General features: G+C 56.0%; 1 protein-coding gene across 3 annotated transcripts in view; it reads right to left on the minus strand.

Annotated features, from left to right (window-relative positions):
• Positions 1 to 25,398, minus strand: part of TTC7A (tetratricopeptide repeat domain 7A) — a 111,420-nt gene that overhangs the window by 20,198 nt on the left and 65,824 nt on the right. For 2 of the 3 annotated variants that reach the window (XM_080682981.1, XM_080682983.1), the window contains 7 exons: positions 22,967 to 23,084; positions 21,774 to 21,831; positions 20,620 to 20,692; positions 18,486 to 18,646; positions 5,765 to 5,881; positions 2,298 to 2,395; positions 316 to 450 (listed from right to left, as the gene is read on the minus strand). In XM_080682981.1, coding sequence (XP_080539107.1) covers positions 316 to 450; positions 2,298 to 2,395; positions 5,765 to 5,881; positions 18,486 to 18,646; positions 20,620 to 20,692; positions 21,774 to 21,831; positions 22,967 to 23,084 — 760 coding nt within the window. The remainder of the gene's footprint in view (positions 1 to 315; positions 451 to 2,297; positions 2,396 to 5,764; positions 5,882 to 18,485; positions 18,647 to 20,619; positions 20,693 to 21,773; positions 21,832 to 22,966; positions 23,085 to 25,398) is intronic. The other variant, XM_080682982.1, reaches the window with a different exon arrangement.

A 25,398-nucleotide genomic window follows, 5' to 3' on the forward strand; every position in this document is an offset into this window, starting at 1 on the left:
TTCTGTGTGGCCTTTCCTCCAATCCTCTCCCATTGTATTTGCTGCCAGAGAACCTCTCCCAGATAGGCAGGCACTGTCCCCATTTGCGGAGGAAACTCATGATCAGACAGATTAAGTGACGTCTCCTGGGCCAAGCAAAGTAAAAACAGCTGGAACGAGAGCCCCGGGTTGCCAGGGCCGAGGGAAGCCCATGTGAGCCCTGTCAGCGGTCCCTACCACCTGTATTCCCTTCTCCAGGGCAGGATACAGCTGAGGGCCTGGTGGCCTGTCGGGAGGTGGGTAGGTGTCACTGGGGGGGTGGGGGGGAACACTCACCAGCCTGGAGCCAGATCTGTTCCAGCGTGGTCCACAGCTGCATGGGGCCCTGTTTCAAAACAGAGCTGGGCATGGTCAGCTCCGACATGGCCTCCTCTAGCCGCGAGGCTGCGATGGACGATGCCCGCCGAGAGCCTGCAGAGCAAGAGGGGAAGGGGTTGAGCAGCAGAGTCAGAGGGCCACACACCCCAGGCTCCCAGAGAGAGACAGGGCCACCGAATTAGGGCAAACAGCTCACAGAACCACCAGTTAGGGCCCACCCACCTCATCCCTGACCCAGAGCTGGGGAGAGGAGCTTCAGAGGGGCAATCAGGCGGCAAGCCCACTTCGAGGAGTCTATCCCCAAGCAACACAATCATAAACGTTGGCAACCAAGCTCGTCTACTGCTGCCTATGGTCATCACACTGACCAAAATGCCCGAATGTCCAACAACAGGGACCGATTAAAAACAAGTGAGGGCCCTGGCTGGTTTGGCTCAGTGGCTAGAGCATTGGCCCACAGATGGAAGGATCCAAGGTTCTATTCCCGTCAAGGGCATGTACCTTGGTTGCAGGCTCGATCCCCGGCCCTGGTGAGGGCACATGTGGGAGGCAACCAATCGATGTGTCTCTCTCACATCAATGTTTCTCTCTCGCCCCCTTCCTTCCACTCTCTAAAAATCAATGGGAAAAGTATCGTCGGGTGAGGATTAACAACAAAAACAACCCAAAAAACAAAAAAAACACACAAAAAAAACAAGTGAGGGTGTAATCGTACAAGACTATGCAGTCATTCAAATAATAATGCACAGATATGGACATTGATGTGGAAAGATGTCCAGATTCTACAGTTAGGTGAAGAAAGCAGGCTGAGAGAAAGAATGAGCGCATTTTTATAAAAAAGGAATATGGGCATAGGAAAAAGTGAATTAAGAACTTTATTAAGGACTGGGTGGTAAGATTACGGGTGATTTTTCTTCCTTTTGCTATTTTTGCTGTTTTCACAAGAGCATATTATTGCTTCCTACACAAAAATGAGGTTACGCTGTGAAGGACCTTGGGGTAGCAGCTCAGGTCAGACCCTGTGCCCTCTGGAGAAGCCCTCCTTGTGGCAGCTCTGGGTCCGGGGTGGGGACATCCCAGTTGGTCAGGATATATGAGCTGCTGGCATTTACAATTCACATGCAGGTGAAATGCAAGCACTTTCTCTCTCTCAGAGGCAATAAAGGCTCCAATAAACTCAGAAGACCTCAGGGCAAACCACAGACGATTTCAGTTTGTAAGACCAATGCACAAGGAATCCTAATAATTTGTTTGTGGCTCCTCCCTCTTCCATTGCAAGGGCGCTCTGCCCTCCTGCACGGTCCTCTCCTGGGAGCCAGCAGCTCCGCATGCACCGCACTCCTCCGGTGCACCTGTCAAGTCAGGTGCTGGGCTTGGCACTGGAAACCAACGCTGTCACTTTACAATGAAGGCGCAACTTGGTTCATGTCCACAGAAGTGGAAAAAATGAGCAAGGCCATTAAATATGACTCCCCCACACTTTCATTCCTGTGACTAATTCTTGTGTCTTTGAGGAATGCATGCTGCTTTATTCAGGTCCTCAGTTAAAAGTCAGCTTTGGGCTTAGAGTTATAAATATAAGCCCAGCTCATTCCTTCCTACTAAGGACGCTAGGATGGCGGACCTTGACCTCAGGCTGTAGCCTCTATGCTCCACAGCTGTCATTCTCCCCAGTGTTCCCTCTCCCTTCGCCTCCAGCCGGGAGATAGGGGCTCTCCCTTGCCCACTTCAGCTGTCCACTTCCCACCCCAGGCCTAGCAGCCATCCTGCCCTAGAGCCACAATGGGCCCTGAAAGACCTGGATGGCAGCTCCTTAGCACAGGCCCTTGGGCAGCGGCCACAAGAAGCAGGCCGGGAAGGGGCCACTCTCCCGTCGGTGCTCCGGCTGGGAGGGGGAGCTGTGGGCCCATGTGGGCAGCTGCCCACGGGCACCTTCTTACCGGAGTCTGCGTCGTGGGCATCCGGCAGAGTCAGGTGCATGCCACTCTGCTTCTTCAGCATGACGCCCTCGCCGAGGCTGCCATCCTTTTCCAGGCCTCTGGAAGGCAAGAGAGGGCCAGGCCCCAGTGACGTGGGGGGCTGGCAGGGAGGACGAGGGCGCCTCTCGCGAGGCCGGCTTTGGGGCTCAGAGTTCAGGCCCATGAACAGAGCCCAAGCCGGGACCATCAACAATGTTCTCGCTGTACTTCTCCCTCCACCTCAGCCCCCCACTCCCAGTCCCCTCCTCTGTCTAGAAAGCCTCCTGTGGCTCCCCTGCCCCTCACGGGCCTTCTGTCCCTGTTCTCCGTCAGCATGGCTCCCCGCACCACAGATGCTGAGGGTCAGACACTCGCCCTTTCTGGCCAGAAGCCGCCACCCGCCCCAGGCCATGGGGAGGCCTTTCTACATTTTGTTGCTCTCACAATGTCTAGCTGAAGGCCAGGCCCAGAGCAGGTACTGAGGACTGGCTTCCAAGGAAAGCCTGGTTCTCAAAGGCCACCAGAAGTGTCCCCAGCCCATCTCCCCCCAGGAAGGAAGGCCCAGATGCCACTCTGCCTCGGGCACCCTACCTTGGCTGCCAGGGTGGCCTCAGAAGAGCCAAAGGCGGCCCCTGGCATGGCAGATAAACAAGCCTGGTGACCCAGTCCCCTCTACCCCGATTTCCCAGGTCCCTGCAGCTCCCACACTGCTAGGGGATTCCTCTTTTCTCAGAGTGGGAGGCGGGGGAAGCCCCCACTCAGAAAGGCAGCACAGCCTGCTGTGCCCTTCAGCTATCCCTGCCCACTGCCAGGGATGCCCGTGACCCTTGAACCCCTGACTGGGGAAGCTCAGAGGAGGACTGGGGTGGAAGGGGTGAGAGAGAAGGCAGGCACAGCCTGGATGCTTCTCCCCTTCCGAGGGGTGCCAAGATGATGGTCCCACAAAGAATGCCAGAGCCTGGGGTATCCTTGCCATCCTAACGCAGAGGAAACGTGGGCCTGTGGATGCACAGCCATCTTTGCGGGCATTGGAGGAAACCACCCACAAAAGCACAGTGCGTCAGGGCTGGCTCCTGTCCGCTCCACGCTCTTCCCTTTCCCAGAAGGCACCGAGTGTGGTGCCAGAGACACTGGGTTAAAACCACAGGCCCACCGCTTCTTGGCTGTGTGACCTCGGCGAAGCCACCTTTCAAGGCGAGTTCTCACAATGAGTGGTCTTGTCTTGAGACGAGTGTGAGAATGTCGATCTCACAAGGCTGTTGTCAGAAGCATATGAGATAATATGGGCAGGCGCCCAGCACCTGCTGGCGTGGAGCAGATCCACCATACAGCTTCTCGCCCACCTGCCCTCCCAGCCCTGAGGGGGCCTCTCCTAGGGCTCCAGAAACAGCCCATCTCGGGGACCTTTTGCCACTTGGTTCTAGGCCAGTGGTTGGCAAACTGCGGCTCGCGAGCCACATGCGGCTCTTTGGCCCCTTGAGTGTGGCTCTTCCACAAAATACCACGGCCTGGGCGAGTCTATTTTGAAGAAGTGGCATTAGAAGAAGTTTAAGTTTAAAAAATTTGGCTCTCAAAAGGAATTTCAATCGTTGTACTGTTGGTATTTGGCTCTGTTGACTAATGAGTTTGCCGACCACTGTTCTAGGTCAATATACAGCTTTGCTCCTGCCCTAAAGAATCTGGCGGCTAGATAGGGAGAAGAGAAAGTGGAGGTTGAGCAATCAGCACGACCCAGATGGAGAGGGCTAAGCGGAAGGATGAGGCACCCTGAGGAGGGACATCTGAGTGGGGCCTGAGGGGCAGCGTGGACATGCGGGGGCAAAGCAGGAGGTGGGACAGGGTAGGCCAGACCCTCAGGCTGTGGATTCTGGCCTTTATCCCTAATTGCCCCAACTGGATTTCACAAGCCCCAGTTTCTGCGCTGTGGCTTCAGGTTGGGAAAGAATGTTTCCTGTTCTTGGGAAAGCCTGGAGGGTATTGGATCCAGGCCTCTGGTCCCAACCATTTGTCTCCAGGTAGCGCCCTGGCTGAGCCCTGCCCCACCCTGAAGTTCCCCAGAAAGGGGGCCCTGAGGAGGAGCTCTACCAGGCCCTCAGAGAGCAGATGAGTGTCAGTGGTGGCTTGAAAAAACTCCAAGGCAAGCCCCACCTACCCCGCAATCTCATAGTCCTTCAGCCCAGGGGGGAGCACAGGCTGGGCCCTGTACGCCTGGAGACAAGGCTGTGGTGCCGAGAGGCCTGAATGAGCAGACAACCAGCCATCAGCTAAGAGGCCGTCCCTGCCAGCTCCAGGGGCAGTAGGAGTCAGGTTGTGCACCTGCCAAGCGGCCAGAGCGCTGCAGTAGGTTGCAGAGTGAGGTGCATCTGAACACTAGAGTTTGGCCCTCACCTCACATCATCCAGGTAGCTCCCCATTTCTTTTCTGGAAAGTCCCTCACCCTCTGCAGAGCCTGCTTCTGGCAGCTTCCATCCATTGGTCCTGCTCTGCTCTGGAATTTTCCAGGCCCAAAGGCTGTAAGGAGAAGGCTGACTCCACCCTGCCCAAGGGTTTTACTCCATGGGATTACCCTAGGACTCCTCTGTAAATTCCACCGCTAGAGACCTGCCTCTCGGGACTGTGTAAGCCTCTGGACTCCCAGAGTCCCCGTGAAGATGCAAACCCATCCACTAGGGTTGGGTTTCCCTGAGGCCCTGGGAGATGACAGAGCCAGCAGTCCCAGAGAAGGGGAAGGGGTGGGGTCCAGAGGACCAGGAAGAGGCAGTGCACTGCCCCTCATGACGCACTTTTCCACTGAGGGCCCACAGTTGAACCCCAACATCCCAGTGGGTTTGAACAAAGACTTTCTGCAGGTTCAGCTTGGACAAGAGTACCCTGCTCTGGGCCAGGAAAAACCCAGAGCCCAGGCTGTGGAGACAGGACATGTAGAGATAGTGGGTAAGTGTGGGGGAGTGGGCTCTTTCAGAATTCTGCTTCCTCTTCTTCTGGCTTTCAAATGGAACCAGGATCCATTGGCTGTGACTTGGGAGACTCGGGTTCAAGCCGCGGCACTACCATCTACCACGCAAGTGGCTCAGGTCCCTGAATCTGTTTCCCCTCTGGGATGAGAATAAAATCCGATAATGTCTAAGCTATAAACAGCTGATGTGGAAGATGGAGCAGTAAGCCGAGGACCCAGCCCAGATGCTCAATAATGATTTCTCTTTCTTCCTACCCCTCTAAACGTCAGTCTCCTAAATAGGTTCTTTATGTACTTCACAGAGGATTGTCACAAGGTTAAAATTAGACCAGGGATGTGAAAGGCCCCAGGAGCAGCAAGTCCCACACTCTCATTCAAACATTCTCATCAGCCCCCATCCACCTGGCATGTGGCCACTCTGCAGTGGGTGGTTGCCCTGGCAACCACTGCCTGTCAACTCTGGCAAACCCTAGGGACAATGACAGCCACTCACCCCAGCTGGGAGAAGTTGTACAGGGCCTGCCACAGTCGCAGCATTTGTCTGCAGGTCACGAGGGCTTCCTCTGGGCCTTTCAGTACCTGCTCCAGCTTCACCTTGGTGAACAGCAGGCTGTGGGGGGGACAGAGAGCGGCAGTCAGCATCCGTCCCGGGGGGCTCCCTTCCTTCCCAGGGTGAGACCCTAAGGAGGCTCAGCTCTACCAGAGCAGCCCCCAGCCCACAGCAGGCAGAATGACCATAAACATGGTGGCCTCGGCTACACCCCTGGATCACTCGCTCTCTCCGTGCCTCAGTTTCTCCATACTCTGTGCCAATGCACAAAGCGCTCTTCTGCATTTGTCAGCATCCACACTGCTCATCCTCTTGTCCCCTGATCATAGCCTACCTTGCCCCACCCTCCGAAACAGGGTCAAGTGTGCTTACCAGTCTTGTTTTGTTTGCACATCCTCATTGACCACGTGGCTATCTTTATCTGACAAGTGGCACAGGCCCACAATGGGGCCTTGTGTAAGAGGCAGACTCAGAAAGCAACTCCGAGTCAAAGAAAGAGGCTCAGCCAGGTAGAAAGATCACTAAAGGGCAGAATCCTGCTTTCTACCTTGCCAGCTGCTCAATTAGCATCTCCTCAATTGAATTACAGACTTTGTTTCCTGATCCAGGATACAGGAAGATACCCATGTTTGATTTTATCAGAGAATTCTTCATTGAATTTCCTAAAATAGCCTGGTCCCCTTATATAGTCAATAGGATTAAAGCTACATAAGGTCCTGTTCAGTCACCATTTAGGAACACAATTACAGTGCAAAGGGAGAGAGCTAACACAGAATCTCTTTCAACCTGAAAACCGGAAGTCCTCTGATATAAGAATGGTATGGGGATGTGACCCTCGGAGGAGCTTGGAAGAGGGAAAGAACTGGTTCTACAGGAGGGGCAGAGGGCTACCTCCCTCTGCCCAGGACACAGCAGAGACCTTCAGAAGACTGGCCCACCAGGACTGGGTGGGGTCTGGACACCCTGCAGTGCCAGGGGTTAGACTTTCAGTTGTTGGGAGAGCTGGGGACACTTAGGAGGTTTAAGTGGCTATTTACCAGTGGGTATGGAGATACTGTACTCTTATCACGGGTACTGTCCGCAACACGGATGCACACCAGCAGACTGGCTGAGCCACGGAGGCCCAAATAAGACCGAGCCTCCTACTTCTCACCGGGTGGTAAACAATGAGACCCTTTTATTCCCAGCATGGCTGCTGGGCCCTGAACTTGACTGCTGCTGGGTGGTTCTGCCAGTCCATCTGAGGTGGGCACACAGGTCCTCATGGAAGCCCAGTCCTGCATCTAGGGAGGGAGCATCCCTGGGACCTAGGGGTGCAGCAGGGGCTGGCCCCGCACAGGGAGGCCAGGTGTGCATCTGGGAACTTACCCCTCTGACCGCCCTCACTCAGGGGCTCCCCCCACCCCCCCACCCCAAGCACTGAGACCTGTGCCTCCAGACTCACAAAGGACTTTGATGGCCTCACTTTGATCCTCTCTCCCCATACCTTGTTTTAATCAGATTGTGACTTGTTGGTAGAGAATGAAGAGTGTGGAATGTGCCCCAGTCCTCTTTTTAGAGGAGGGGTTTTGGGGCCTGGGCAAGTATATTTCCTTCTCACGTTTCCTCAAACATGACATGTGCCTTTTGTATTTTGCGCATAGGGTACCACCCCCTACCTCCACAAGGCCTCTCCTCTCCATTTCCATCCATTCCCCATGAAGGACTTTAAACCTCAGGCTCTCATGACCCCACAGTGTGGCCTACACAGGCCTGAGCCGAGTGTGGTCTCAGCACCCCAGTGGGCAGCTGCTGGGAGAACTGGCCCTCCCACCCCTGCTCCCCTTTCCCAGATCTCCAAGGGGCCAACACTCCACAGGTGCTGGGAGCCTGTGCTTTAGGGAACATGATGTGGGAGACAGTTTCTGCCTTCAAGGCAACAGTAGTGCTACAAATGCCAACTTGCCCAGAGACTCAGATGCTGGATTTTTGGATCAGACTCAGTGCCAGAAAAAAACAGAGAAGCGTTCTTGCTGGTATTTGATAAAAAGGAGGGTGAGATGGGAAAGAGGGGAAAGAGGAGAAGCAAGGCGGGGGCAGTGGCTGGAGCTGCAGGTGTGGGTGAGGAGTGAAAGCCCGCCCTGGAGGAGGAGGAAACATCCAGGCTCAAGTCCATGCCAAGGCTGCCCCTCCCCTGAGGCAGCAGAGTCCCCAGGGCAGGTCTGGGATGGGTTGGTTCACAGACAGCTTCTGGGTAGACCAGCCCTGCAGCATTCCCCTAACACCCAGTCTCCCCCAACATGCCGGCCTCCTCTTCAGCATCTCCTCTCTGCTAGGCTGCCTGCCCCTCCTGCTCCCTGCATCCCTGAGAGCCAGGATGGGGCCGTGGCAGACCTGGCCAATCAAGTGCTTGGAACAGAAATGAGCTGGCGTGACAGTGACTGCTACCAACATAGGCTGCTGACATTCCATCAGCATGAGTGACCCAGAGCAGAATTTCTCAACCCAAGCACATCCTTTCTGGGCTGCTCAGACCTTTCCCTCCGAGATCCTGGGAGGCTCCAGATTAGCTCCTGAGGTTTCCTTGGTGTCGCCATGCAGCACTGCCAGTGAGACCTTCCTCAACAGCAAGCCTGTCCCGAGTATCTATGACGTCAGTACAAATGCCTGTGTGTGCCACCTTTCACCCTGTCACCCCTCCGCATGGCCTGAGGGGCCCGTGCCTGCTCAGATGCACATCAGCAGCTCCCTGAACTGCAGGACAGGCTGCTGGGACTCACCCTTTCCCCTCCAACATCTGGCCAAGTCCTAGCCAGATGTTACCCTCTGACTGTGTCCCCAAGGCGTCTATACACACTATGTCGGGATGTGCTCATCTGCGCACTTGCTGGCGTGCCTCTAACCCACCTTCTCACCTTCTTGCAACAGCGATCAGCAAACAATTTTGCCCTCTCTGAAGGAGCAACAATGCTGCTCTCCTGACTAAGACCTTCAGGCCCCCAGGCCTGCCAGAGCTCAGGACTACCCCTCCATCCCATCTGCCAGTGTGGGGGGATCAATTCTTCAAACAGCAGCCTGAGAAGGCTGGCAGAGCTCTGGTGGGCCATCCAGGCTGGTGGGAGACACTCTTGGCCCCACACAATGGGCCACAGCTTCATGAGAGCACCGTGCTTCCTGGGTGGGCCATGGGGAGGCTGCTAGCAGTGGGGGGATACCAGGGGCAAGCCCGGCTGCCCAGCCCCTTCAACCAGCCCAGCCCCTGGTACACATGTTCTATATACTGAATGAACCTAAACCAGGGGTGGGCAAACTTTTTGACTCGAGGGCCACAATGGGTTCTTAAACTGGACCGGAGGGCCGGAACAAAAGCTTGGATGGAGTGTTTGTGTGAACTAATATAAATTCAAAGTAAAGGAGCGGAGGGGAGAGCAAGAGAACCGGATAGAACAGCCGGATCCGGCCCGCGGGCCGTAGTTTGCCCAAGGCTGACCTAAACTGTCATTTGAAGAAAGGATTCCGAGGATTTTAAAAAGCCCACTATTTTAATCTAGTGGCTCCAAGTCCTCTTCCTCTGAGAAGTCCAGTATGACCACCCCTGACCTTCTCTGAATGTTCTGGATAGTCTGCAGTTAGCACTTAATCACATTATATATATATATCTCAAACATTTTTTAAGTTCAGACAAGTATGTGCCCAACCTTGCCTACAGATGGTAAAACCACCATTTATTTTGTCCCCCACCTGAAGGACAGGGCCCTGCTTCCCTCCACACCAGTGTCCTCCTAGCTCCCCCACTGCCTGACCCAGCACTGAGCACATGGTGTCTGCCTGGTTCTGTGAAATCGTGTGTTGCTACAACCATCCGGCCACAGTCTAGGCCTCACAATCCTGTTAAGTCAGAGTAGATTTCAGACCCCACTTCCCGGTGCTGGGTCCTGGCTAGGAAGGCAGGAGAGGGATCTGATCACATGCTGCTTCCTAACTGCAGTGAGTTGGCTCATGCAGCCAGCCAGCAGCGTGCTGGCCGAGTCCATTTTAAGCTGTCCAGAAGCAAAGCTGTCCAGGGCCTGGGGAGGAACAGGGAGTTCTGGACACGCCGTGAAGATGCCTGGCTCCCTGTGACTGGGGCGGGGGTGGGGGGTCTTCATCCCAGAGGACAGTCCCCCAGGTAGAGCCAATAGAACCACAAGGAAGAATCTGAGACAGGAAGGCCTGGGATACTGGCACCTAGCAGCCTGCTCGCACCCTGACAACAGCCAGTCCGGGCCAGGAACGGCCACGTGGCTGTCCTCAGGCCCTGCACTGCGACTCGCTCAGAGTGGACAGACACTGGCCCAGGAGTGAGAAACCCGAGCCAAAGTCCCAGCTCCAGGGCTGCACAGCTGGGCAGGTCACAGGTTCCAGACCTGTGAAGCAGGAGCAAGGCCTCCTCCCCGTCTGCTCAGGGAGCCCACAGCTGAGAACCCGCAGCTGCATTCAGGCTCAGGGAAGGGACTGCTGCTCCGAACCTGCAGACCTGGCAGACTCGGGCAAGCAGCTTCCAGGCCAGGTGCCTCTGAAAGCTCGCAGAGAGCCCCCAAGCTCATGGCCTGTTTGGCAAGGCAGGTGGTCCTCCTCGTGGCTCCTGGGACCCCAGGCCCGTAGGAGAAAGGAAGAGGATGGAGGGTGGACAGACTCACAGTAGCCTCAGCTGTGACCCTCTTGCAAGCACGTTCCTGATTTTTGAGCTGTAGAAGTCCATGTGGAATAAACACTGAGGTCTTTTAAGGCTGCACGCCCCCGCCACGCCATTGCATCTGAAGGCAGATGTGAAAGTGCGTGTTCTCTCCGGAGAAGGGCAAAGAGCGAGGGTCAGTGTAAACACGCCAGGCACTGTCCCACCCAGGGCAAGGCGGCTGCTGCAGCGGGGCTGGGGCAGGGGGAGTCCTGGGTCCCGGCACTCTCCACAGCCCCATCCAATGGACGCAGCTTGTGTGCCCTGGTCCAGCGGGGAGGTCAAGTGCAGCTACAAGCCCACTTTCTGAGAGCTCATGCCCTCCCTGAGAATGCCACCAAAGCCCCGACAGCTGGCGGGCACCTCGGCCTACGCTCCCTTAGCTACTTCGTCTACCACTGCACTCTGGTCAAGGCGGGGACCTGCCACCCCTGGAACCATCTTCCCAGTCCAGCCCTGTAGAGTCTGTCTGTGTCTGGGCCAGCCCCCTCACGTGGGGGAAGACAGACTCCAGTGAAGTCAGTGTCTCTGGATGTCACCACAGGTCACCAGCTTTGCCAATCTTCCCCATCGCTCTGGCCAGGGTGGATGATGGAGGTTCCCCGGGGGAATGCTCGGTAGGCCTGGCATCTGCCTCCTCTTCTTCCCCACCCTCCCTGGGCCCTGCCTGGCCTCACTCCTGGGGCAGGATCAGGATGGGCCTGCTAATTATGTCAAAAGGATTGAGACTCAGAGCCGGTCCATTCGAGGCAAAGACAAATGCTCTCTTTCCACTGCTGCGAAGAGGAAGTATCTTAGGGGGAGCCTCCTCAGAGCAACTGGGGAGCATAAGCCTTTCCAAAATCTCTTTTTAAAAAGAATTGTTTTGTGAATAGGAGATATTTTTGAGACAATGGCTCTGGCTAAGCTAGCACTGCTTTGGGGTCAGAGATCATATTGTCCGCTTCCCCCTTTCCAGGAGCCTCCATCATTCTGCCGGGTTCCCTCCCTGGCTGCTCACCCCTGCCCCCCACTCTTGGTGGCAGGAGGAACTGGCTGCAGGGAAGGGCCTGGGCGGTGTGGGCGGCAGGTACAGTGGGTCCACATTTTTCCTTTCATTTTCCTGAGAGCAGCTCCCTATGAAACTACTCAGCATGCAAAATAAACACTTGAACACAGTAACTCCTGGCACCTGAGGGAGCCACCTGTGGCCCTGGGTCACTCCCTGTCAAACGGAGGACACTGTGCAGAAACATGGCCTCTGGCATCAGACGCTATCAGGCTCTGCCGCCCCTATCAAGTGCCTTCACCTCTCTGAGCTCTACCTGCTGTGTAAAGCAGGGACAGTAATGGCCCTACCCAGGAGGGCTTTTGGGGGCCTACGGGCAACAGAACTTATCAAGGCAGTCCCGGTGCACAGTCACCCCTGAGAAAGGTCAGCTGTCACCGCCCCCCCCCACCCCGCCCGGGCCCCCAACCCCACCCCGGATGGCTCACTCATTACCAGTCTTCCATGCCAGACCGGCGCTCTGGCAGGGACCACGTCTTTCTTATCTTTGTACCCTCAATACCTGACTTAATGTTACTCAACGGAGACTCACTGGAGAGCTGTGGGCATTCCCAGGGTCAGACCACCCCAGGGAAGTGCAGCTGCGGACGCCCCTTGGAACTCTCCATTCTTCTAGGCCCCACCGGCACATTCATCCATTTGCTGGGACGTGAGTAGCTCTGTCCGATCCCTCTGGCTCCTGGCCATCAGGGGAGCCCTCCACACTGGGGGAAGGGGTGGCGGCAGGTGTGGCGAATGCACAAAAGGGGGCATTATCTCTTTAAAGGACAGTAATTAGTAATTCCAGCTGGTGGTTGCACTGTGCTGTTTTAATGAAGTGTTCTATTTTTACAGAAAACACATAATTGAGTGAAAAAGCAGGCTATTCTCTGAGTCAGGCAGCCACACCTCTGGAAAGTCTCACTCCTCGGCTGGGAGGCCAAAGCCTGCACACAGCACAGGGTTTATAATGAATGGACCCTTACCCAGCTGCACCACATCTGGTTCAGTGGTGGTGAAAAGCAGGGTCCACGTTTGATAACCCAAGTTCAAATCCCAGCTTCCCTTCTTCTAGCCATGTGATCCCAGGCAAGTCACATAACTACTCAGAGCCTCTGTTTTGTATCAATAAAATGGGAATGACAGTATCCATATGCCCCGGGGGTTCTTACGTGGAAATAATGCAGGGGCTGGCACAGCACAAGGGGTCCAGCCCACACTTGCCCTGTCATTACTATTTACCTGGCCCCTGTGACATCCAGTCACTCACTTATGCCCTCCGTGCCTCCGGGCCCATCTCGGTCAAGTGCGAACAATGGTAGTTCCTATACCTCCTGGGGTTGCTGAGGGGCTTCAGTGAGTAAATGCAGGTGAAGTGCTTAGAGCAGGCACTGGGCGTACTGCTGTTTTATTATTACTGAAGCTTGTGGGTTCCAGCACCCCAGGGTTGTTCAGCTCATCAGCTGCTGTGCGTTCTGGCTCCTGCTCTGCCATCAGCGGTTACCTGACCTTGAGATATCATCCAACTTTCCCATTAGTTTCACCTTTAAAGTAGGAGGTTTATAAAGATTAAAACAAATAAGTCAAAACAACAACCAAACAGGGTAAGGGTGTGCTCACTCTTGAGGATCGTAGGATGCCAACATCCCCAAGTGCTCCCTTCCGCCCTCCCCATGACCTACCCATGGGAGGGTCTACTTGGGTGCTGGGCCCAGCTGTGGGCTCCCTGCAGGAGGACAGGAGGGGACAGAGGACAGGTCACAGTTTTTGCCCCAGAGGTGCTTCCAAACTCAGGGGAAGCTCAAACAATATGTCCGAGGCAACCAGGAAACCAAACAGAAGAAAAGAGCAAGGACTCAGTTGAGTGGGTCAGCTTTGAGGAACATGCAGGGGCTTCAAGGCCCAGTGGAGTGAGGGGAGCCTCTGAGGATGGGCAGGATTCAGAAGCAAAGTGAGGGCACCCTAGAGGGCTGGACTGGCAGGGATGGAGGTCTGGAGGTGGGGTGGGAGGGGCCAGCCCAACCAGGCACAGATCCCCTCCCTCCAGGACAGGATGGGGGCAGGAAGAAGAGGGGAGCAGCCCCTCTGGGTAGGAGCCAATTGCCCTCTTGCCCACTGCCCCATCAGGCTGTAATCACCAGGCAGTCACAGGGCGGCCCAGAAATACCAGGGATCACTGAGGGACACGGGTCTCCCAGACGCCTCTGTCATGCCTCCAGGACAGACTCCACCAGGGCAATTAACTGATTAAAATCTCACATGGTGCTCTCTGAAGATATCATTTTAAACCTCCAACAGGAGAGGGAGAAGGCCATAGCCAGGCCCGGCTTTATTACCTTCCCATGGACTAACCCAATGTGACCCTGATGGCAGCTGTTCTTAGCCCTAAGAACCAATGGTGACACTCTCCATGTCCCCTAGTGTTTTAAGGCCCACGCTGATCTCTCACCTAATAAATTCATTCCCTGTGATCGAACTGAAGCATTAAAAACCAGCAGCCTGTTAGCTCTGCTTTCTGGAGTTAGCCTCCCCTGACTTCCCAGACCTGCTCATCTGGAGGACCGCCCTCCCCAGTGCACACCATGTGGTTGGCTGTATGGCAAGACCGCCTCACCCGCTGACGGATGGCCTCCAGGCCCACTGCTCCCAGCTGCAAGCCACCTGCAGTCACCTCCCGATGACTCTCCAAACACAAATTCGCGACCTTGAAGGATACGAACACATCACCCAGAGCCATTCCACAACCATTCGGGGATGGAGGAACTTCCAGAAGGAAGGTCCTCAGGTGGAACGAAGCGAGGCTCCCAGCCAGGTATAAGACACCAAGAAGCAAACACCTTGGTCCTGGTTTACGATCTCTGCCCAGCGAGCAGACCCTTGGGACCTGAAGACCACCCCCAGCAAAGGGGAAGGCAACCCTACTCTACGGGCATGAATGCCCCTTGCCCGCTCCTCTCGGGGCTGGGCCCCTCCTGCTAGAGAATGGTGTGCCCTGGGCCCCGGTGCCTGCCTCAGCACGGATTTAGATGGAGGAGTCAGGAAGCCAAGGGCTAAAAGCCACTTTAGAACAAAAGAATTCCTTTTGGAAAAACCTGCAAATACCTCTTTCCTTTCCTTCCTCTCCTCCGCAAACAAAAAACAGAAGTTCGTTTGCCCTCCTAGTCTGAGTGTAAGCAGCCCTCTCGGGGAGAGACCAAGGACTGTGTGACTGCTGGGTCACACAGAGCGAGATCACAGGCGGCTGCAGGGAACAGCAAGGGAACAACCAGCGGAGGGAAACACTGAATGTTAATTCAGCTTAGCGATGAGGAACTGACCTTTGGGGACGAGAGCCCAGTGCCAGTGATTATGCCTGGCTTAACAACCCTCAACCACACGGCCCGCAGGTGTAAGCCATGGCTCTTGTCCTCAGCGGGGCTGCAGCAGCCAAACATGTTTAATGAGCGCAGCAAAGTGATAAAGTAGGTTTGTGCTCATACCTCCGATTCCAGCCTTCTCACGGGAAAGCTGGTATTTCAAGTGTCCCTTTGATCTACTGCAAGTCCCTAATAAGATCCATCCAATAAACACACTGGGTTTAAGTCAGAAATGTTAACAGGACCCTGATCTGCTCCGGGAATGCACTACTACAAACATGTCACATGTCACTTGAGAAAAAGGTGAGGCAGGCCAGGTATATCAGAGGTGCCCTTGGGGCAGATGTTAGCCTTCACTGGATAAGGTTGAGGTCTGGTCTCAGCCAACGCCTAGTTATCAGCTCAAACATTTTCCAAAACAGCTTAGGTTTCTCTGGGGAGATGGCTTTGATGGTTCCATTTGTTTACGTGCGAGCTGCAGCTTGTCCAGAGGGCCACATTGTTCCTGTGCTGGGGAGTGCCCCTGGGGCTCTGACACACCTTCCCCCAGGACCTTTCAAGTCCCCCTGAACCTGAGGTGGCTGGGCAGAAACTCCCACGAGGGCCTACCCTGATCCACAGGGGTGGGAGGAGGCAGCCTTGGCACTGAGAAGTTGGGCAGGGCAAGCCAGCTGGCTCCTCTGCCTCCAGCCCTATGGCCTGGGCTTTCAAAACGGGTCTGGCAGGCTGCCAGGCCTGGGGTGGGGGCAGTGACTGACAGGCTGGTTATTGGAAAGCTCCCATCATTAGCCCAGGAATGTTGTTTGGTTACCATGGCGACTTTCACTACAAGCAGCCTGACTAAAGCACAAGGAATCTGTTACCTAAAACCAGAGCCTCAAGGAGCCCTGGGCTTCAGGAACCACGCTTATCAGGGCCTGTTCCCTTTGACCCCATATCCCTGTCCCTCCCCTCAGGGCCTCCCAGCTGCCTCCCACCACCAGGACCAGGAGAAAAGACGAGCAAAGGCATCTCCAAGCTGGCATGGGCCCTCTCACATTCCTCGGCCTGGCCTGGCTTGGAACCAGGTCCAAACAGGGTGGCTGCTGCCCCCATGAGGCCCCCTGCAGTCTAACCAGCACCAGCCTGGCCAGCACATGTGTCCAGGGCTTAGTCGGAAGCCCTCGGGATTTCAGGAAGCTGCTGAGTGTCTGGTTCCCACTGTGCCAGGTTCACACTGTCCCTGCGGCCATCAGTCTCTGCCTCATCACGTTCCTGCCTTTTTAAACCCAAGCTCCATTAACTAAAGGTCATCCCGTAGCACGGAAATTAACAGTCTTCTTTGCGTTGCTTTCTAATCCCTGAATTCTGGAGGATTTTCAAAAGTTCAACTCCACGAAAGCTGGGTTTTTCTCCAGGAGTCTTGAGACTGCCTGTGGGAAGAGTGGCCACTTGTGCTGCTGAAAAGCTTAAACACCTTTCACCGAGTGTCCCTGCCTCCGCCGCCCTGCCCTCCCTCACACACAGGGCTCCCTCCGCCAGTGCCTGGCCCACGCGCACTGCCCACCTGCTGCAGTCTTACACTGTAGTGGGCCGACTCCCAGACCCCTCCACACTGCTGTCCCTCAACAGGATTGTACACCGACCGCAAGACCTTTTCTTGCCCGAGTCTCACGGCAGACCTCGGAAGCAGAGGAGGCAGGATAGATGCCAGTGTTTGGCAGATGAGGAACGAAGGCATGGGAAGCAGGAGCATGCTGCTGGAGGGGGACAGGTGAAGAGGCAGCCATGCCTCACAAGGGGATAGCCCATGTGGAAAGGGGTCCACTGTACCCAGCGACACCCTTCCCTGTGCCAGCCTTCCTCCACCCCTGACACTGGCCTGGCCCACCTCTTTCTTCATGAAGGCAGGCTCTGCAGCCTCCAAAGGCCTCAGCCACCTGGGACAGCCGGTGGGGAGGAGCTCAGTGGCAGACAGACCCCCCGAGTATACAGACCTTGTTGGGCTGACGTCAGGGTGAAGAGGGTTTGATTTTTTTTTTTATTTTTTTTTTGCTGCAGTGATATTTATTGGATCCGTCATTTAATTAACTGCCGTGGCAACAGCCAGAGCCACGCAGCTTGTTCCCAATGCAGGGAGCAGCTGGAGAAGCAGGACACAGTTTCCATTGAAGAGCAATGACATTTTTCAGTGATCCCTGACCGGTAATGGACTCAGTGACATTTCCTGCTAATCCGTGGGTTTCTGCGCTCCGGGGTTTCCTCTGGGGGGAATGGTATTGACTTGTTTGCAGAGCCATGGTCGCTCCAGAGCTGTGTGGGAGGTGGGTGTTCCACCCCACCTTTTTAAAAGATGGATTTACTTTTCCTGCCTAAGAAATAGGGATTGTCCCCTCACAGTTCTGGAGATCAGAGCTCCCATATTACTTCCAGTTACTCTTTCAGCCTTTGAGGGCTGGCTCAGATCAAGCTGGGGCTCCTCATGGTCGTGGAGGTGAGGGGCTCAGGGTGGCTCAGAGACAAGAACCTGTCACTGCTTCTCCACCCCATGACCCCAGTGTGCAGACATCACAGGGGATGGGATGCTCTGGCCCCCAAAAGCTCCCCAGCGGGCCTCTCTGCAGTGATAAATGAACAGAAGACCCTGAGAAGGCCTCCAGGGCTGGGACTCACTTTCCTTCTTGGCTCAGACCTCAAAGCGGTCTCCCTGCTGCTGGCCCCACGGCCCCAGCCCCTGAGGCCCCAGAAGTGGCCCTGTGGTGTCTGGATGGGGGAGCTCTGTTGGGAGGCTGCCCCTTTAGAAGGCTCCTGCCTGCAGAAGTGGGGATACAGCTGACAAAGAGGGCACAGTTACCTTACAGACTGAGCAACAGCACAGTCTGCATCGAGACTTCTCACCTTTTTTGGGTTTTGGGCCCCTCTGAGGGTCTGAGGAAAACCATGTCCCTGGATGCATGCAAGTGCAAACCTTAGAGTTCAGGTCCAGGTGTTCATGGAGGCCCAGAAGTCCACCCAGGGGTCTCCCAGGGGAGCCGCCAACTTCACAGCAAGGACAACCTCCCCCACCTACCCAGGAAGACACTCAGTGAGTGAAGCATCCTGGGGAAGAACTGGACACCTGAGGTTGGAGGAAAGGGGTGGGTGGACAGTGCACCCACTGCCAGTAAGGGAGGGAGGACTGGGGAGAAGCTGGCTTCCTCACCCAGTCCAAGAGCCAGGGAGGATGGGGAGAGCTGGCAGGAGGCGGGAGGCCCTCCCCTGGGTTGGCTGGGAGGAGCTGAGGGAGAGCCAGAGGCCCCCCCCCACTTCCGGGACACACCCCACTCCTGCTGTGCCTCAAACAGCATGGGCTTCAAGCAGGTTTTCAAAAGTGGCTGTAGCCTCCCCACATTAGTCCAAGGGAGGTGATTTGGAAGCATTCGGTCTAGAAGTTAGGAAGAGACGGCGTGCAGTAGGATGCCAGGTGCTGGGCCCGGGGCCCGAGGAGGGGCATGAATCCCCTTTTCGTGTTTCCATCAGGACAGCTCTGCTCCCATCTCTTCACTGTCTGGCATCTGTGGCCCCCCCACCCCCCCACCCCCCAGCCAGTGGTGCCCCCAGGGAACTCACTTGAAGTTCTCGGGGTACTCCGTGATGGCCATGTTGATGACGTCCAGTGCAAGCTGGTAGTGTTTCTGGGCGGAGAAGAGGAGAGCCAGCAGGTGGAGCGCATTGGCATCATCCCTGCACAATTTCAGGGCCTCCTGCAGCTGCTCCATAGCGCTGGAGATCTGCCAGAGAGAACCGCCAGCTCAGTGACCTTCCCCGGGGCCCACACCTCCCTCCAGGACTTTGGTGCCAGGCACCAGCCATCGAGGGGACACGAGACTCAATTGAGACTCTGGGCACTGAGGGGCAGGGCTGGTGCTCTGATGAGACAACACCCCCCCATCCCCCTCAATCACATGGCAAGAGGGATCTGTGGCCCCAAGTCAGGCCCAGGAAGCCTCTACTGTCCCCACTTGGAAGTAGGAAGAGCAGGTGTGTGGAGCAGCACAAAAGGTCCATAGACACTGGGAAGCATTTCCTAAGCTGGAGTGGGGGTCATTAAGGACCACCAGGACACCAGTCTGTACTTAGAGGTAGCCAAGCCCTCTTCTCTGGACTGGTCCATGCAGTGACAGAGGCCGACAAATAAATGCCCCTCCTACTCAGAAGCTCACAGTGGCAAGAGCATGGGGTCAGATGGGGGCAGGATTCCAGCTCTGCCATGTTCCAGCGGGTGCCTTAGGGCAGTGGTCGGCAAACTCATTAGTCAACAGAGCGACAGTTTGCTGACCACTGCCTTAGGGCAAGGGGCTTCACCTCTCTGAGCTGTAGTTCTTATGCTGCAAAATGAGAACAGCCAGAGCCATTACAGTGGCTGCAGGGACGTGGACAAATACTGTGCAGAGGACCACGCACGTGTGAAAAAGTGTTTCCTTCTTCAAGCCCTCAAAGCCAGGCCGCTAGCCAGGCAGCTAAGGACCAGGTAAGATTCCTCCTTCTAGTCCTGAGGGGCGTGTGGCCTCATGCTCTCAGGCCTGGCACTTAGACCAACCACTACGACTCTGTCCACATTCTCCCAAAAGACTTGTCTTTTTAGAAAGCCTGGCTTCTTATCCAACCTCAGACAAAGATCCCCCCATGCTCCCTGGGGGGCCTTGGGTCCCAGGGTATCTGGCCCCTGCCTGGTCTCCACCTGGCCTCTGTGCAGACTGTGGGCGGTGCCGGACCCCAAGAGTTCCCATGAGGACCTTCCTTTGTGGAAAGGTCGAGAAAAGGCAAGGAGGAAGCTGAGGCCAGTGTGGCTGCCAGCTTGGCTTGCCTGTGCCTCCCCCAGGCTGCTCCTACCCTGGGGATTCTCCAGAGTGGACCCCATCATCCTGGGCTGGAGCCACACCCACAGCCTTCACTGCTCGGGCAGCAATACATGCTCTGGGCAGAATAGGCCAGGGGCCAGCTTAGAGTCCATTGAGGGGTCCTTGACCCACTGATGCTACCAAGATCTGGGGTCCCCAAGAACACTGGGTGCCAGGCTCCACTGGGCCGGCCCAGCCATCTCTCTGAGACAATAGCTGCCATTCATCAGAGCTGGCTGAATTAAAGAGATCAAAAAACACAACGCCCAAGGTTTATCACAAGTTTGATGGCAAGAAAAGCACCGGTTCTTCGACAGCGAGCTGAAGATAGTGGTCCCAGGCATCTCGCTGTCCGTGCTCCAGGGAGCACCAGGCTAATGCTCCTGGAGAGAGTGGCAGGGAGGTGTTAAGGGCCTCGTCCAGGGGTACGTGGAGCCTTGTCCACTGGCCTGGAGGCTGGTCTTACTGTCTGTGTCAACTCCTGGCCTCTGGTCTCATCTCCAGTTGCTTCACTGAACTGTTTCCCTGGACTTGTCAGGTGGCTGTTTGCTTTCCCTCAACCCTGCTTTGGCCTGGCTTTCCCCCTCACTGCGCCCTGACTCCTATGCTAGGACCCTTCTCTTTCTGTGTGCTACCTATTCCTGATGCCCCTGTCAGCCCACCTGGGTCAGGGGCTGTACCACATTCTCTGACTTGATCCTTACTAGGTCCCTCTGAGGTGGAGTTTGAAGGTGCTCCTGTCACAGGCAAGGAAATAGAGGCTCAGAGAGGTCAAGTCGCTTGCAAAGGGTCACACAGCTGGTAAAAGCAGTGGTGCCAGGAAAGATCAGCAGCCCCCAGAGACCTGGGGGTTAGGAACCCACCTGTCGGACGAGGGCCAGCTGCAGGGAGACATAGAGGATGACCTGGGGGTCGCCAGGTGCCAGCTGCTGGGCTCTGTATGTGGAAAGGGAGCACCAAGTCAGTCACCAAGGGTTGAGCAACCAATGTCTGACACAGGCCTCCAGCATGCCACGTTGCCCCGTCTACACCAGGGGGTCCGCTCGGAAGGGTGCCCAGCCAGGAGGTGATGGCTTGGGCAGAAAGCCACGGGTAGGGGCAGCTGTTGGCCTGGCTGGGGCCCTGTGGTGGTCTTGTACAGAGCCTGGAACCTGCCCTCTCCACCGTAGGACAGAAGGAAACACCTTCCTGAGGGTGGAGGCGCTGGGAATGGCCTCTCTGGGCAAGAAGCCTCAGGAATGTAGAGACGGCAGAGAAAGGAAGAAAATGACCCCCTATCCTGGGCGCCCAGGATGGGACTCTCTGATCTCCCTGAGTTCGGGAACAAGCTGCCCAGAAGGGAGTTAGGTGTGCTACATATTCCAAGGAAGCTGGCACAAGGAGTCCGGGGCAGGTCCGTACCCAGAATCTTCCACATCAGCACTAGGGGGGTCAGGGATCAGACACACAGGGCTCTGAGGAAGGAGTGGGAGGAGGTCAAGGGCCAAGGCTGTGTGGAGACAGGAGCTCAGTAAGGATGGGTCTGAGGGAGGGAAGGCCGCTGCTGGGGGAGGGTCTTCTCTGCCTCCCCTCCCCACCTCCCCACCTCCCCACCCTCACATTCCTGACCCCGTGGCTGCCAGGAAATCTCTGGGAGGACTATGGATGGGGAGTCCTCATAGCCATTGAATTTTTGAGCTCCTGTTACAGGTAAGGCACTGTGCAAGATGCTTTTCCTGCTTTATTGCAGGTAGTCATTACAACAATAATGGGTTATTATTCCCATTTTACAGCCCTGAGCTCAGGAGGGCTGAGGCTCAGCCTGGGGAAGGTGGGGTGGTCCACCAGTGTTGGAAGGCCCCACCGCCCACCCAACCCCAAAGAACACTGTCTCTCCTTCATGCGTGAGCTCTCAGAGCTTTGGTTTCCTGGTCAATGAAATGGGGACAGAAACCTTTGCTCTGTCTACACCAGAGGGTCCACTGAGATCAAACATGTGCACCGGCACCTGTGCCCTGTGCACTTCGGGCCCCCTTACCTCTCCAGCGTCTGCAGTGCTTTCCGGTGCAACTCATCCTGCCTGCATTTCAGAGTCGCTGCAGGAGACAGGATGGAGACAGCCATGAGGGGGTGCTGAGGGTGCAGCCAGCCCTGCCCCACCCCAGGGCACACACGCTCTGCAGGGAGAGGCCCCATCGGGCCCTGTCTGGCAAATGCTGGCACTCCAACAGCCTCCACTGATGCCACCCACTGCCCTGGTTACTGGGGGAGGGTGTGAGGTGTCTGCCTGACCCCAGCCCCTGGCATGGTTCTTGGCACACCAGGACCTTCCACTCCACTGCCTTCTTTGTCACCTGTGCCAACCTGATCCTCTCAAAGGCCCGAGCTTGGAGAAAGAGGTTCCCACTTCCATCCTGGCCACATGCCTCCTTGGGCTTCCTTATCCATGAGGCTGCTGCTTCTTTTTTAGCCATTTTAGCAAATTTTAAGTGTACAGTTCAGTGGCATTAAGTACATTCACAATGTGTGTAACCACCACACCATCCATCTCCAGAACTTTTTAATTATTCCTCACAGAAAGTATACACCCACTGAACACGAACTCCCCCTACCCCGCCCCATAACCTCTATTATACTTTCAGGGGCTGATTCCTGTCCCAGTTTTAGTCTGGGGGGGTCCATTGCTCCCTTTCTCTCAAGCTGCAAGGATACAGAAGTAGGTGGCTGCCTGATCCATGGGGACACACAGCTGAGCTGCCAGGGTTGGAGAGTGAATGCTAGGATCTGAGTGGCAGCAGTGAAACCCCTCTGCCAAGTACAAGTATTTATTAAACACCTGCTGTATACCCAGCTCTACACCATGCATGGAGGGAGATTCAAAAGATCCCAGAAGATTACAGCAGTGCTGAGGTTAAAGGTGAACTAGAATGTGGGATCAGGGCTGGCAGCCCACTACAGCTGCCAGCACCACAAAGGGTCCGAGAGGCAGAGTTGGCACGAGTTCTGCCAGGAGTTGGGGCTGGGCCTTGAAGGGTGGGAAAAACTGGTTGAGGAAGAAGGCATCTCTGAGAGGCATGAAGTGTGGACAAAAGAGTGGAAATGGGATTGAGGTGTGTGTGTGCACGCACATGTATCCCAAAAGAGTCAATGGGGATACAATGGGAGGTGGAACAAGAGGCCATCAGGAGGCCTGAGTCACCCCAAGAAGAGGCTCCAAGTCCTGGCACTCACCGTCGGTGGCCTGCAGGCTGTAGGTGAGGCCCAGCGCCAGGTAGGCCTTGGAGAGGAACTCCCCAGCTTCCTCCCCACGGTCGATCACCATCATGGCAAAGCACTCCGCCTCCTCCAGCTGCAAAGAGGAGAGGCAAAGGTCACTGGGAGGGCTTTGCTGGCCTTGGCATGCAAGCCACTCACAGTCACCAGCCCCGATCACTCAGAACTGTCATTCCTTGTGTGTGAGCAGCACAACTAGAGAGGCCAGGTGGCTTGTCCGAGGCCACACAGCTGGAATGGAAGGATCAAAGCTGTTACCTCTAAAGTGACTCCCTGGACCTCTCCACCCACCCAGGGGCCTGTGCTCAAGGGCACTACCTCGCTCAGAGAAAGCGTCCCTCGTCCCAGGGCCCTGCGCCTCCCATCATTTGCTCTGCTGAGAGCATGGACCCAGGCCCAGGCCAGTCTGTGCCAGGTCCTTTCCTCATCTTGCCTCTGTAAGTACCTGTCTCTGTCCCTGCTCAGCAGAAGGAAGCAGGGCAGGGGGAACAGGCAGGGGTCTGGGCTGGGCCTGTGGGCCACTGCCCACCCGCAGAGTGGCCAGGCTGCCACTTCTGCTGTGCCCGTGAGCTCGCTCCCCGACACAGAGAATTCAAACCTTTCAGGGGACAAAGGCCTGGGGTGGTTTTTGTCCTGTTCCAGTTGGAAAGGGACCAATTGGCACAGGTCATGTGTGCATGTACCATCATATACAACATGTGACACAGAGAGAGGGGCATGCACAAGGCAGGCCTCCAGAGCCTCTGGGCCACCCACGTGGTCAGGCCAGTTAGGGAGGAAGGGGGCAGCCAGGGGCCTCGGCCATGTCCAGTCCCAGCCCACAGGCCTCCAAGAAATGCCCCCTTCCTCCTTTCAGGCCCAGGAATGCCATCTGCCCACAAGCCTGGTGTGGCAGTGTACCCAAGTGCGTGTCACCAGGAATAAAGGTGGGTTCTACCCCATAGTAAAGGGGCTTAACAGATCATAGCCAAAGCCCACTGCCACCCCAACGTCCCTGTGTGGGTGTCTTCCCCCAAGAGAGACCCACAAGGTCAGCCAACCAGGGAGCAGAGGCAAACCTAAGTTGGCTTCTGGCACCCAATCCAGTGTGCCCCACCCCGCTCCTGTCCCTGCCAGGCCCAACCCCACTCCCTTGGGAAGAGGGGCAGTTCTGCATCTGGTAGCCTGACCACCTGGCCATGCAGACTCTCTCCCTGGAGTGTGGAGCTGAGATGCTGAGACGGAGGCCATCAGCATGGAGAAGCGAGTTGAGCTGAGTCTACCACTTGGGCACAGCGGTGGCGAACCACATGTAGGGAAAAGGCTGATGGAGCAGAGAACCCAGTCAGCGGGCAGAGAGGGGAAAAATAAGACCCACGTACAAGGGAACCTGAGAGGGTGAGCTGAGAGCCCAGATAGAAATGACTGAGGAGGGCTGAAGCCCTCTGTGGCCCAACCACCATCCCTGACAAATGCTGACCAGGTTAGCCCTCCAGTGCCCTCGTGGTAGAGCTCAAGCAGCTGGCTTGGGCAATGGGCCACCTCCCTCCAGGATGGTAGGCTGGTTTTTAAAAAATCACAAGGGAGCCTGGCCAGCGTGGCTCAGTGGTTAAGCATTGACCTATGAACCAGGAGGTCACGGTTCGATTCCTGGTCATGGCACATGCCTGGGTTGTGGGCTCAAACCCCAGTGTGGTGTGTGCAGGAGGCAGCCAATCAATGATTCTCTCTCATTATTGATGTTTCTCTCTCCCTCTCCTTTCCTCTCTGAAATTAATAAAAATAAAAATAAATTAAACATAAAAAAATAAGGGAGTCAGGGAGCCGGGCCTCTGACTCCATCAACTAGGAGTTGGGGTTCAGGGGGAGGCAGCAGCTCAGGAAACCCCACGGCTGCCAGCTGCCCAGCCCCAACTGGCAGGTGGGCCTACAGATGGAGATGCTGAGCTCTGTCTGCTGGAGTCAGAACCAGGTTGCAAGAAGAGCACTGGAGGACAAGTCCCCGACCCTGGCTCTGACCCTGGCTCGGCACCTGACAGCCATGGGGCCTTGAGAAAGTCATTTAGTTTCTGGGCCCCAAAGGTCCTCATCTGCAAAATGCAGAGCTGCAACCCCCACTGTAACTCCTCCTCCCTACAAACCACACTCTGTGCTGGGCCCGACTGGGGATGCCCAATGACAAGGGGGCAGGATGCCTGGTGAACTTGCATGGGATTCTGTGAGCCACACAAAGCAGCGCAAGACCCCACAGAACAAGGTGGCTCTTAATTAAGGTTACACTGTGTGGGCCTTGCTTGGGACTATGGCAGCTTCAAGAGAGAGGCAATCGTGTGGCTGGGGTCTCATGGCAGGGAGAGGGGAGGCAGCAGGCATCATAGGAAGGGTTAGGGAGCAAAGAGCACCTTTCCTCC

This window comes from Plecotus auritus, assembly GCF_963455305.1.
Source record: "Plecotus auritus genome assembly, chromosome: 8".
Lineage (NCBI taxonomy): Eukaryota > Metazoa > Chordata > Mammalia > Chiroptera > Vespertilionidae > Plecotus > Plecotus auritus.